The sequence below is a fragment of the Cebidichthys violaceus genome, unplaced genomic scaffold (assembly GCF_023349555.1).
Source record: "Cebidichthys violaceus isolate CVI_PGR_0920_01 unplaced genomic scaffold, fCebVio1.0.p SCAF_21, whole genome shotgun sequence".
NCBI lineage: Eukaryota > Metazoa > Chordata > Actinopteri > Perciformes > Stichaeidae > Cebidichthys > Cebidichthys violaceus.
In genome coordinates, this window is record NW_027176384.1 from 5,413,897 (window position 1) to 5,428,835 (window position 14,939).

General features: G+C 42.4%; 1 protein-coding gene across 1 annotated transcript in view; it reads right to left on the reverse strand.

The window, feature by feature from the left end:
• Window positions 1-543, reverse strand: part of zdhhc17 (zinc finger DHHC-type palmitoyltransferase 17) — a 36,593-nt gene extending 36,050 nt beyond the window's left edge. The window contains exon 1 of the mRNA XM_068717038.1: window positions 469-543. Coding sequence (XP_068573139.1) covers window positions 469-531 — 63 coding nt within the window. The 5' untranslated portion in view covers window positions 532-543. The remainder of the gene's footprint in view (window positions 1-468) is intronic.
• Between the last annotated feature and the right edge of the window lie 14,396 nt (window positions 544-14,939).

The window sequence follows — 14,939 nt, forward strand, 5'->3', positions numbered from 1 at the left end:
CCACCGCTTAATGATTCTATGTACACTTGACCCCAATGTACATCACCGCAGCTCTACCAGAGCTACCACTACCAGCTTCGCTAACGTACAAAGCTAACGTCGTACGACTGCAAGGATTAAGCATTAACGTTACCTTTTTTCCATTACAGACTTAAGCACACAGTTTATAATCTCGTTTACTGTCTGCATGGCGTCGCTGCCACATAAAGCACCACCTAGCATAACGTTTAAATTAACAGGAACATCTGCCCAGCGTTTCCTTGCTATGCAGCAGGAAGAGGGGGCTAGCGTTAGCACCTTTAGCATCGTTAGCTTCCTGCCACCCCCCCACCGTTGGTCCTGCAGGGGGCATCGGAGTTTGCGAAAAAAGCACGGTAAAAACCCACAGCCACCCACACACCGCCCGGCCTAATGCGTTTTATGTATGTTTATGTGTCCGTACTAAGGAGTGAAGTCCATTGACTATACCTCGGGATGGAGAATAGGGACGCAGCCAGCTTCTTTCTCATATTCCTCCATAGCGTCGGCCATCTTGGTGGTGATGTTCGCAGAGCATTGTGGGAAACAAGAGGCTGTGGGTAGGGGGAAACAAACAGAGGAGGATAGGGGAGCATTCAAAAACACACAGATGAAGGACAGGCCATACCACACAGAAGGTCACATAATCATAGCATAGCCAGTGACCCAGGGCTACTAATATAAAGCATTGATTAATATTTGTGCTATTAAATTCAGTTGCATGCATTGTTATTGCATACTACCTCTAAGGTTTTATGTAAGAATGGCCTGCTGTAGTCTATGTCGCTTGTCACTGTAAACTCATAGTGGACAGGCGAGAGAATATGAAAAAGATGTAGTCTGGGTACATGATGGACACTGGGTATGTGGATGTGTGTAAAGAAGGCAAGACGAGTGGTTGAAATGGACCCATGGTGCAGTTTTCCCTCTAAATTAGCTGGTTAATCTGCAGAAAGCAGAGTCCACCAGTCTGGCTCTACAGAAAACAGTGAAAGTGTTATCTTAAGTCATGTGATTAAGATGTATTACGTGTATGGTATATCATCAATCTTAATTTAATTTTGCCTTATGATCATTGCATGCCCATGCTGATGTCATTTGTGAGCAAAAATCACAAGTCCAAATAGTATATATTTTGATTCATTTTTGTTTAACTACAAATAAAAAATAATGTAATGACCAGTAAATATATGTAAGTGTTTTTCTCGTTTTCTGATAAGAATACAGAATCGAATAAATAAAATAAAAATGGTTCTCCAGTGTTTATGGTCACGAGAGAACCTCCATAATGACAGACATGGGTGACATCTGACATTTCATTAGAAGGCCAGAAGCAGCCAATGTAGAGCATGGACCACATTGCAGTTACTGATGTTCTCCATGACCCATCACACTCTACTAAACCTATACCTCCATCAGCCACTGGAGGTCCCTCGTTAGCCAAGCAGTAGTAATCCTGTCTACAGTTTATAAACCTACAGGTTCTTTTAATTGTTTAATTTCAATATTACCATAGGAACTTTAAAATATGTCAAATACGTCTAGGATAGGATAACCGTTATAGCAAGTTCACCACAATGAATCTCAGAAGCATATGTACACGTATATATTTATATATACGTATATACAGTTGTGGTCAAAAGTTTACATACACTTGTAAAGAACATAATGTCATGGCTCTCTTGAGTTTCCAGTTATTTCTACAACTCTGATTTTTCTCTGATAGAGTGATTGAAACAGATACTTCTTTGTCACAAAAAACATTCATGAAGTTTGGTTCTTTCATGACTTTATTATGGGTTAACAGAAAAAGTGACAAAATCTGCTGGGTCAAAAATATACATACAGCAACATGAATTGGCAATTTTGGTGATTTAGAAAGTTGTGTCAATGAAATGAGCTTCATAGCATGGCCTCTTAACTTCTTGTGAGTGATTATGAGTGACTACAGCTGGTGACTTCTCTGAGGCCATTTAAATAGGGCTCATTGGATACAAATGCTACAATGGGAAAGTCAAAGGAGCTCAGCATGGATCTGAAAAAGCAAATCATTGACTTGAACAAGTCAGGAAAGTCACTTGGCGCCATTTCAAAGCAGCTGCAGGTCCCAAGAGCAACAGTGCAAACAATTGTTTGTAAGTATAAAGTGCATGGCACTGTTTTGTCACTGCCACGATCTGGAAGAAAATGCAAGCTATCACCTGCTGCTGAGAGAAAATTGGTCAGGAGGGTGAAGAGTCAACCGAGAACCACCAAAAAGCAGATCTGCCAAGAATTAGAAGCTGCTGGAACACAGGTGTCAGTGTCCACAGTCAAGCGTGTTTTGCATCTCCATGGACTGAGAGGCTGCCGTGCAAGAAGGAAGCCCTTGCTCCAAAAGCGGCACCTTAAGGCTCGACTGAAGTTTGCTGCTGATCACATGGACAAAGATAAGACCTTCTGGAGGAAAGTTCTGTGGTCAGACGAAACAAAAATCAAGCTGTTTGACCACAATGCCCAGCAATATGTTTGGAGGAGAAAAGGTGAGGCCTTTAACCCCAAGAACACCATGCCTACCGTCAAGCACGGTGGTGGTAGTATTATGCTGTGGGGCTGTTTTGCTGCCAATGGAACTGGTGCTTTACAGAGAATAAATGGGATAATGAAGGAGGATTACCTTCAAATTCTTCAAGATAACCTAAAATCATCAGCCCGAAGGTTGGGTCTTCCAACAGGACAATGACCCCAAACACACATCAAAAGTGGTAATGGAATGGCTAAATTAGGGTTTTAGAATGGCCTTCCCGAAGTCCTGACTTAAATCCCATTGAGAACAGGTGGACAATGCTGAAGAAACAAGTCCATGTCAGAAAGCCATCAAATTTAACTGAACTGCACCAATTCTGTCAAGAGGAGTGGTCAAAGATTCAACGAGAAGCTTGCCAGAAGCTTGTGGATGGCTACCAAAAGAGCCTAATTGAAGTGAAAATGGCCAAGGGACATGTAACCAAATATTAGCACTGCTGTATGTATATTTTTGACCCAGCAGATTTGATCACTTTTTCTGTTAACCCATAAAGTTATGAAAGAACCAAACTTCATGAATGTTTTTTGTGACAAAGAAGTATCTGTTCCAATCACTCTATCAGAGTTGTAGAAATAACTGGAAACTCAAGGTGTGTGTGTGTGTGTGTGTGTGTGTGTGTGTGTGTGTGTGTGTGTGTGTGTGTGTGTGTGTGTGTGTGTGTGTGTGTGTGTGTGTGTGTGTGTGTGTGTGTGTGTGTGTGTGTGTGTGTGTGTGTGTGTGTGTGTGTGTGTGTGTGTGTGTGTGTGTGTGTGTCCCACATACACAAATATAATTTCAGCAAAAATGTATTTCATTAAACTTAATACTTAAATTGCTGCATATATGAATTGCATACATGAAATAACCCAGAGAAGAGGGCCATAATCCCTTGACGTGACATCCTCATTGCATACATAACTAAATGGTTTCTATCAAGAATCCGAAGTGTTCAGTTGGACTACGTTTGGAGCGAAAGTGGACTGGACTGATCACATGTTTGCGATGCCTTGTCCAGCCAGGCAAATCAGACGATCACCGAGCAGAAACAAGGGAGGAAGTCTGCCGTGGTTACATCAAGTTACCTTGTTATAGATCAGAGACAGGATATTGAGTGTTTTGCCTTCAAAATAAAAGCAGGACTAGTTCTCGTACTACCGCTTTTAATTATACTATCAATTATATATATATACAGGAATAATAACCACATATATAAAAAAACAAAAACACTGAAGTCAATACAAGCTGATGAAATAGCTATACAAAGTAAAGAGAAATCACTAATAATGAAATAAAACATAATACAAATAAACATGTTTAGACAAATCAAAATTATGAAAAATATATTGACATACACTTTACAATAAAAGAACGAAGAAGAACTCCACATTCATTTTTTCAATAGGCATAGAAAGGGAATGCCATGCCACATTTCATGTAGGAGTTTTAAGATTTGGTTTTGTATGTGTGCAAATTTAATGTCTCGTTGTGCGTGGCTTTTAGTTTGACATTTGAAACCGGAAATATTGTGCGTTCCGCTTGCCTTAACCGGTGACCAGTCAAACCAAGACAGAACCGTGCTGGCGGGCTAGTGGTTATCAAGTTGGCTGAGTATCAGTAGGCGATATACAGTAGAAAGCATACCAATAACAATGAAGATAGATTCTAACTGCTCAAGCTTTAATATTGGACCCACGTGACCCCGCTGGGCTGAGGAGGACGCGAGCCATCACAAGCAGAGGCAGTGAACACCTGGTAATAAACATTAACACGTCGTTAGCTAACAGCTAGCAGTCAGACATACGTCCCCGAGGAGTGCCTTCACATTTACAGCAAGCATTTTTCTTCCGTGAGCCAGTCAGACAACCTACCGGGAGACCCCCAGCGAAGCAAAGGTAACGTTGAGTACCACGCAAACACAATGACACAAATGCTGCCTTCCACCGCCTGCTAATGCTGGCTAAAGGCAGCACACGTTAGCTCCATTTCCAATTCGCCCTCAGTCTGTTGCGAGTCCACAGACGTGACTCTGCTGTCGAGCAGTGCGTACTGTTATGTAATAAACCGGGCTAGCGACAGATAATCAGGAAGTCGAGCAGCTTCTCCATCTCCTTCCCGTACGCCTTTTGCATAACCCGGCGGGAACATTTTTTGGGACTAATCATCTAGTTACAAGTGTGTAACGTTAGTCTGTTTGCAACTGTGCAGTTATTACGCGATGTGCTACTGTATGCAGCAAAGTGGTAAATGGCAAGGAATGCTTGATTAGATTTTCCTGCAACCACACTGTATCTGGGAGATTCATGGCGAAATGCAGTGACTTAGAAATCTGGCTGTGGTGTGTTTGTAGAACAGCCTTGCGGTGCTGAAGATGTTGCTGGCTGCTTCTCCTACCTGACCTCCCCTGCTGTGTACATATTATCCCCCCCTGCATCACCCTGAAACATATGATCCTGCTGCAGTGTTGCATGTCTGCAGCCTCCTCAGCCCTGGTGCTCTGTTACCACTTTCCCCTGACAGAAGCCAGCAGCAGAAACAGGAGACTGGCCTGCAGTAAGACCTGTTCCTAATTGAGTCAGACAACGGATGCGTCCGGCAGATCCTGGTCTGTTTTCAGACATCTGATATCAGATAACATGTTATGTTAGTTATCCACTCCTGCTTGTATTTTTTTTTGTAAAGGGCTCAACACAAACCTTTAAAAGTGGTTGCCAGCATCAGCTTTTGGTTGCCGTAACTGAAAATATTGTCGCCTTTTTTAATCACCTTATACTTTGAGTAATTAAGAAATTAATCCAGCAAGTCACCGGTTGCTTGCTCATCCATTCTTTCCCTTTCAAATTTTTGTTTTCTGGGCCTTTGCATTGATTCCCATCGTCAGCAATGAAGTGTTGAATTATGGGTCCCTCAACTGACACCAACAATTTGAGTCAATGAGGAAAGCACCAGTCAGTTGATCCTGTGAACCTGTGCCAACTTAGGTTCTACCACTCACATACTGTATTTCCATGTTTTCCATCCGCTGCTTATTTGCATGTAAATTAAGGGTTATCCCAGACTTTCCATGCCAAACTTTTGCTGAGGGGAGGATCGCGGTCACAACAGTGACCGGCTCATTTGCCATCCAAATGGAGTTTTCCTTTCTGCCCTTCAACTACAGCCTTTTGCCTGCTCACTGCTCTGGCAGACACAAGCAGATCCACATTGAATGCAGAATCTAATTTTGGGAGTACAAGTATAAATACTTGCATGCAAAGGAAAACAGAAATAGATAATTTTTGTGTTTGGGTTGTTTGCTCATGATGTAGGGAAAACACCGAACTGGAAAAGCAAACGGTATGCTACAGCAAATATGTTATTCTGGACTCAAGACCAGTATATAATGCAGCAGTGGCAATTTTTTGCAATTTCTATTCATTGTTACCTATTATGGAGAACTATGGCCAAGGAAAATAGGGCTTCAGTGGGACATTTACTGTGAGATGCACAGTTACGTTAATGATGCTGATTAATTATGCCAAGTGCTGGGCCAGAGGACTAACTTGTCGCGAGGAGAGGTACTGTTTCTTTGGATTCCAGCCATTTAACGAGGTCTGGTATATTCCTGCTTTACATAAATAATTATTTCCTATGACACATTAGGTAAATGAGGTGCATGCATACAATTGGACACATCAGTGTTTAGTTGTGGGACATTATACTGTACATCCACATGTACCTCTACAGCTATTTTTCCAAACTGAAGGGTGGAGCAGCCTTGTGTCCACAGTAGCTTTCATTTGCGTGTTATTGTTTTATGTGTTTGCACATGAGAAATCTGATAATGTGGGTAATATCGGTAGGACAAAATGTGGTGAGTGCTGATCTCAGCTGTAACCAGTGTAGGGTATAATCTATAAGTGTTGTGAAGTCTGCGTTTATTGTCCTTAATCACAGTATCAGTCCTCAAATGGATTCATCCTCGTTGTTATGAAACAATAAAACCACCCCCTCAATTTCAGTCCCTCACTGAGTGAATATTCACCCGTCGGCAAGGCGACAGCCTTGTCCCTTCCTACCTCCGGACAGTCGCACTATTAGGAGCCATAACAAACTCTTGAAGTTATTGAAATGCCAAGGCCAGTGCATCAGCGAGGCGTAATCTTCCCAGCTGGGACACTCGGACCACTGGCTGTGGTTTGGCTGATTGGATGCATTTGCTCTGACAAATGCCAGATGGGGTCGAAGTGAGATAAGATGCCTCGCACTTCCCGTCAGTGGGGATATGCCCAACAAGCGGCACTTGAGTCAGGTTAGGCCTCGGCCCATTTACTTAAGCGAGTGGTTCATCAGATTTTATTACCATCCAAAACAGCTGGTTTTATTCCAATGGAACCAGTTCATTGTCTCCGTTTTAATTATTCCGAGAAGCTCAACTACCCTCGGCTCCGGTACATCAAACAACACTGAACAAACATGGCTTTAATATGCACCTGTCTCCGGTGATGAAAGGTTTCCGGCGTCGGCCTTGCACCAGGTCCGCTGCTCAGCAGAGTTTGTTATTTGATGAAGGAGCGTGGGAGTGTCGAGCCTTTTTTTGAGTGTCAAACTCCATTAACTACTTCAGTGTCCACCCTCGCCCCCCCCCCAGAGCATAGCTTCGGAGGAAGAGGAACCTTATTATTGCCCACCTGAACTGCAGTTTCCTTCTGTATCACAGAGAGATCTGCTGGTTTCAAGGCTGTGCACCTAATGTGTGAAACTCAAGCAGAAGCCGCTTTAGATGCAGTGTTGGCCTGTACTATAGATTTAAAGTATCACCTGTCGAGTTGTGTATGTCTCGCTGCCTCAAACCCTCAACAAACTGAGAATGACATGTCAAACAAAACCTTTGATCTACTGAAGCCATTTCCTCCATAGCTGACTTGTGATCGTGGATCAGTTGTCGTTTCGACACGTGGTTCCAGTGGAAAACATGAACATGACTTCCTTAAAATAGCCTTACTCATCTTTCGCTCACAGGATCTAAACCTTCAGATCAGCAGAAAAAACAATGGACGTTTTGAGATGTTCTGATCACGTTTATTTGCCGCTGATATGGATTGGTTTTGTAGTATCAGCTGGTGTACAAGGCTCCAGACTATTTATTTTTTTCACCCCCGTCCCAAAAAGTTGTCACTGAGGTCAGTGTAAACCATCAGAAAGTCAGTTCTTTTACTTTGTTTTAGTCATCAATAGTGATTATTTGTGTAAAAACACTTCAAATGATTTGGAAATAAAAGATTGTAATTTCATTGTAAAAAAAAGTCTTGACATTAGCCATTTTAATGATATTATTATAAACGGCTTAGAGCTAGTGTTAGGAATTTAAGCAGGTCAAAGTTGCCTCTAATCTTTTTTTTTTTTTTTGCTGTGAAAACATCTCTTTCAAACGACTGTATTTCCTCTTGCCGATGTCAACACGGATTTGTTGTTCACAATGTAGCATTATCAGGAATCGGCGTCTATAAAGCATTAATCCCAATCTCCTATAGCATATATTTTACTGAATATCGGCGATATTGATCGGCAGCAAAACTGTATTTCACGCTATGATGGTTAATCACAATTTACCCTCATGTGTGCCAAACTGTGTGTGTTCGGTGTGCAAGTCAGGTTAGGGTGAGATTTGCCTGACCGAGGACATAAGTATCAAAACGTAGTACATTGAGAATGTTGTAGATAACACGACAACACCGGCACAACTCTCTCTCCGACTCTCACTCACGTTTCCACCGCTGTCTCCCAGCAACAACTCAAACAAAATAAACAAAGTGAAAGAAAAAGAAAAAGCTTTTGTTTCTCTGTAGGGTTATTTCTATAATGTTGTCACACACACACACACACACACACACACACACACACACACACACACACACACACACACTAATAACAATTGTTGTCCCCATCAGTCCCTTGGACACAAAAACATTTGAAAATACAGGTTGAAAAAGCCCAAAGTCACTCTTTAGATGTGAAAGATCTTGACAAGTTGAATAAAGCATCACTCCCAAACAATGTGTTCCGTCGCTCTTTGGTTTAATCATTATGAGTCTTCTTTGTTTCCCACAAATGGTATTATGATCAAGTCACTGAGGAACCTTGCTTTGCTGCATAACTGTCATTATAGCCACTTCTACAGTCCACCCCCAAAAAAACAACGTTGTGTCTGAGCTCACGAGTTGACACATGAAATCTTGGCTTGGACCGTAGGTGTTGCCTCTGACCACACCTAGCTTTGTACTGAGGGCTGCACCACGGAATATCTTCAATAGGAGACAGTAAAAAAAATAAATAAATAACTCCCTGTATAAAATATTTGACTGATGTTGAATGAATTCAACCCACTGTTCCAGCGACAATATATTCATGTCTTCCTTGAACACAATGGAAACAAAGGCCCGAGAGTATGCCTTTTCTTTTGCTGTATTACTCTACTTGTGTACCTTGGGAAACGCTTTTTGAAGGTTTTTTATTTTTAGTTGTAGTGGCTTTAAATATTTTCCTGCAGGAAAATACGTGTAGTAAAGAAAAGGAAAGATATCTCTGAGGGATGTTTGATCAGAAGGTATTTCAGTGACTGAGCAGTTGCTGCTTCCCAGTGCTGTAATGTTTTAGTTCCACTCCCACTGTTCCCAGTGTGTCTTCTTTGTCTCTCTATTTTAAAACAGGGTGCAGCAATTATGCATGCTCGACAAGCCTGAGAGCCCAGCATGTTTTTCACAGGTTAACGATTGGCAACAGCAAAAGTTATGATCATTAAGCCTTTTTCCTCAACTACTTTGTTATCAGCTTTCTTTCTTTTAACTCTTTGAGGAATTTAAGGAAGAAGGTGGTGGAGGCTGCTTTTTTAGCTGCATTTTCTATCCCCATGTAAAAGCAACTTCATGATATTTTGACATCAAATACAGAGACAAACACTCACACCTCAAAAAATATACATTGTCGTAGCCCTGAGCCTTGGCTCTTTTTTAAGGGTGTCAAATTGTGCGTCAGGCGTCTTTGTCCACCTCAGTAGCCACTGATCTTAAAAGAAGTGCACACTTTTGTTGCAGCAGAGTGATGTCTTTATGATGAAGTGAATGTGAAATGTGTCAATCATCATAACTTTGATATTGACACTAATAGTCATAAATACTATTTCATGTTTAATCATTCACTCCAAGATCGTATAGAGTTTTATGTAATTAGTCTATAAATGACTGAATTGGGTGTGCAATATGGCTTAAATCTACTATCACGGTAAATGCCATTTCATATCACGATGATGGTATGTATCGCAACACAATTTGTTTTGTAAATTTAATTTAAGAAATTGGTTTTAAAATAATTTTACCCTACTTCAATACATTTGATTAATTACCTTTATTTGGAACTTCCACACAACAACAAAAAAATACAAGTTTCCTGCAGGATTTGCTCATCTTTTCATTCAAAAAGCGATTAAACCCTGTCAAAAGCTGTGTTCAGTTATCAGGGCATGTCACTAGAGTTCGTCCTCATTTTGTGTTGATCTGTTCTGTATTTACAACTTCTCTCTCCTCCTTATTTGCCCAAATCTGGTTACCCTGTCAGGCAGCTGGACATCACAAGATCACGCAATATCCACCGTGGTGTGAACGATATTGCCGCATCTCTACCAACGGACACATTTCTACAGCCGCACGGTGTACACCATCATATCCACAACCCTCGTTTGCAGTACGACTTTTCATCATGATCGTATCTGGTCACTGATACAGTTACAGCCTCTCCTCGGCTCAGGCTTTGTTGTTGAGCTGAAGGAGTTCCGAGTGTTGTACATGCTCTGTTTCTTCGTGTCCTAATTCACTCACTCAGACTCCAGAGTCCTGTGGCTAGCTGCAGCTTTGAGGGATGCAAAGTGCATTGCTTTTCAATGATACAGATGTTTTTGTCTTGCGCCCATTTCGACTTATGGTCAAGAAAAACCTCACCAGCTTTTCAGCTTTCGTTGGCGATGTATTCCAGCCGCATGTCTCCAAAAATCCCCAAAGGTCCGGCTGTATTAATCCCCTTGGGCTAAGCCGAGGTCAGAGGGGAAAGGGACAGCGGTGGTGACGCAAACTCACACGTAGTCAAGTCGCATTATTCACACAGAATCTGCATATGGGGGGAGTCACATCTCTGACATAACGTCTTAGGGCCCAGATGATTTGGGCTGATCATGACACCAGAGAGAAGGGAGGATAGAGTGACTGGATGGCATTTAGCTCTTTTATAGAACATGTCTCTCCTATATATTCCCAGAGTTACAAGCAGTTATAATGCAAGGGTCAGTGTGATAATATTACTGATTCACATGAAGCGCTGGGATAGAAAATCTAAGAGACCTTAAAGACAGAGTTTCATAAGTTTGACTCTTATCTCTCTTATTTAATTGTTGTGCTGTTCTTATCAATATTTAAGCATTGTCTGAAAATTCCTTTTAGCGTTGCCTGTATTACTCCAATCACAACTAGATAAAGTATCTTTGTTGGCCCATCTCTCCTCCTTGTATTCAGGTTGCGTAGGCTTTACTGAGTCTCTGGGCAAGAATTTGGCTGATAATTGTGCTTTTTTGGGGGGGGGGGGGGATTTTTAACTTTGAGGTATTGTTGGAGAATTGAGCCTCTGGCTGTCCCCTGTCATTCATCTCACTAATAAATCCAGCAGGACTTAGTGTGTGTCACACTCACTGTAGAACATTGCTCACTGCAGAACATTGTAGTCCCATTGTAGCAATCCACAGACAGAAGAGAGAGACACAGTAGCTGTTATATGCTCTGCAAACAGCTGTTTTTGCGTGCCTCCCCCAGCTGATTTAAGAGAATGGTTCATAAATTTAAAATATATTGTGTGCTGTGATAGAGCCCTGATTAAGGTCTAGGTCTGCTTTTTAAATTTTAAAATAGCCATGTTATTTATGAATGATGAACACATTTTCCCGTCACTGCGACAATTTGACTGTGAGATTGGCAGTCGACTAGGGGTCAACCCTAGTTGTCATGTAAAATGTTTCTGTTAAAATCCAATGTAAGCAGTCTACATTTATATTAGGAGAGATTAGCTTCGTTGAGCTTCAAGCTCCACACCACTGTGTAATTCACTTTAATACGATGCATCTCTCTCCTGAACGATAATAGGAGAGGGCGAGAGAAAATGTGTTTGTTTTTTTCTCTGTTGAGATTATATTTAGGAAATGTGTCTCTGTACATTTCAGAAAGGGCATTTGACAGATTTCCTCAACGAGATGTGTAATGTCATGTTAAAGGAATGTTACCGTGCACAGAAATAATAGTAGATTGGATTTTTTAATAAATGGAAACCAGACTCCTTCACAGGAACAGCACACAAAGCAGTAAAGGTTTTTAGGTCATGGAGGTGCTCTGACTTAATTATGAAGGGTGAAGGGCTGTATTTGCTGAAAATAAAACAAAAAACATGCTGTGACGTTCTTCGTATGAAATCGTCAAATCAGATTTTTGTTCTGATTTGTTGTTTAATCAGCCCACCTGGTGAGCTCACTGACTCATTTGTCTTTATCTGAACGCCCTTGACTATGCAGTGCCATGGTATTATAATTATTATTATTATTATTGTGGGTGCTTATTTTGTGCAAGTGGGTAGTGTAGTCTTTTCCCAGGATTACTAACGCACCAACCGAAGCTCAGCCTCTTCTCCCCTCAGGAACACGCTCACAGCTGGGTGCTTTTGTCTGCAGCATGTTTCCCCTGCAGCTGGACCGAAACACACACCACACATGTAATAACACTCACTCACTCACTCACTCACTCACTCACTCACTCACTCACTCACTCACTCACACATAACGGACTCCAATCACACAGACAAGTAGACAGGCTGAGGAAAAGACTGCTCATGGTCTTGATATTAAAATATGACAGAAATTCTCGGCTGTGCTTCCTCATGTTCCTCAATTGTTCCACAGAATTCTTCTGGATACACATCTGTAAAGTTTGACAGATGTGACAAAATCTGTGCACTGTGTCTTTATGGCACATTTTGCCATAATGACACACACACACACACACACACACACACACACACACACACACACACACACTGAAAACAATACCAGGCTAGCAAATATTATCCAATTATATATATTTTCTTTTAATTGTCCAAGCGACAGATCATAAACCTCTGTGTAGCCCTGCAATAAAACGATCAACTTCTCCTGGTGTCCACAGTCACTGGTCACATGACGTGTGTTGCTGCACAGCCGTCGCGCCCTGTAAAATAGGCATTTGGGAACGCTAGTGCCGCCACACCGTCACTATATTTTGTACGACAGTTGTTTGCTTGGTTGCAGGTCACAGGCTTGACTCCCTATGTCATGTGTTCTGGGTTTCCCTCAGGAACTCGGTGAGCAAAGCAGTTATTCAATTCATTTTTTTCACATATGGAGTCAGAAAAGCCCTACAAACTGATGTCTTGTGCCACACAAACAACTTTAACAGGTGATATACTGGGTCACATTTAAGATAGTCCCCATAGAGGAGTTAACACATGGTATTTTTCTTCAGAGGAATGATATCAATCTGTTACTTATTTCAGTTATAGAACAGGGAGGGAAGCCACTATCGTGTGTGTGTGTGTGTGTGTGTGTGTGTGTGTGTGTGTGTGTGTGTGTGTGTGTGTGTGTTTGAGGACTCTGTTGGGGTTGCACGACTACAGTACATTGAGGTCCCATCCAGCTGGGAATGCCTATATGAAAAGCTGTCATTGCACACACACACCGAGGGAGCTCTGACTGCTGCCGACACCGGTAGCCCTGCAGCGGTAGCCTACATTTCAGGGGAGGAGGAAGAAAAAAATATGGTGATGTCATATCTCTCTCTCCCTCCGTCTCTCTCTCTCTCTCTCTCTCTCTCTCTCTCTCTCTCTCTCTCTCTCTCTCTCTCTCTCTCTCTCTCTCGTGTCCTCTCTCAGAGGCTGTGTTGTGAATGTAATGGTGCTTTCTGCTCCCCGAGCTGCATGAGGTAGGTCCTTTTATTCACCTCCCCTGCGCTCTCTTGCACACGTGCATGCCGCGTCGGTCCGGGTGCCGCCGCACTCCCGTGTTTGTGTGCTAGAATGTACCTGCACTTGATCTGGATGAACGTAGTCTGCTTATGTTCCGTGTGTGGAAATAGTTTCACCCTGGAGGCTCCTTCTGGCTGTTTTCAAGCTGTGTGCTTGTGTGTAGGAAGGCTGCGTTAGGGCGACAGATGCTAATACATTGAGGTCACATCGCACCACAGCCCGATGGTGTGTCCTGATACAGAGGAAGCAGCCACTGAGAATTTGTCCAGTGGTGTCAGACTGCAGATAGCTGTCGAAAAATCTCAGGCTAAGACGAGGAGGTGAATCATAGTCATCCAGCTGCTGACCGCACCAATCATGTCGAGATGATGATTATGATGCTCGTCTTCCAGCTCGCCATGTACTTTTTTCTTAAAAGGTCATTTTCAGGTCACAGGAATATCCGCCGTGACCTTTTGCACATTTTACTTTCTTGTGATGTCCACAAATCCTTTAAATCAATAAGAATCTTTCAGCTGAATGTGCTGACTTCTCAGCCTCACATCTTCTCTCTCTTTTTCTGTTATGCAAGAGACATCGCACACACACACACACACACACACGTATAATTCCACTCGGGCTGTGTGCGTCACACACATCTCTCACTGTGCAGCTCTCTAGCTCCGTTCTCTCACGATTTTTTTCCTCTCCATCTCCGTGGCAGGGATTGTTTCGTTATGAGCCAATAGCGAGTCAAAAAGCCGAGCAGCCGCGACGTTTCTCCCATAAGGGGGTTGCAGCGCTCTGAGGTCACCGCCGTCTCCTTGACTCCGCAGGAGTTCACACCTTTTCCTGGCGCTCATCAGCATTCCCATCCATACGCCGTTCTGATGGATCAGATAAATGTGTGTTAGTGAGCGCTGAGTCACCTTGTTGCATTCCAAAAGCCTTTTCATTTTGCAAGGTGACACACTTGATGCTGGTGGTCCACGATGGCGTTTTCCAACATTACAGGATAATATAGAGGGGGTATAATAGAAGGAAAAGAGATGCTCATGTGGGAGGTTTTGCTGTCAGAGATGATATTGAAGCACCACGAGAGCACTGTTTTAATAATAACACTCATTATATAACTCTAAATCAGGTTTATTTACATGGTATCGGTCTCTAGTTGAGCAGGGCTCCATTTGGCTGTGCTGGTGTGCCGCATGTCTTACAATGGCAGGGACATGGAAACCAGCTTTGATGAGCTGCATGTGGCACATGATATTCTAAATGTCTCCTACTCAACAAATCCCATGAAGAGACCGAATCAACGAATGGATCCTTCTAACAA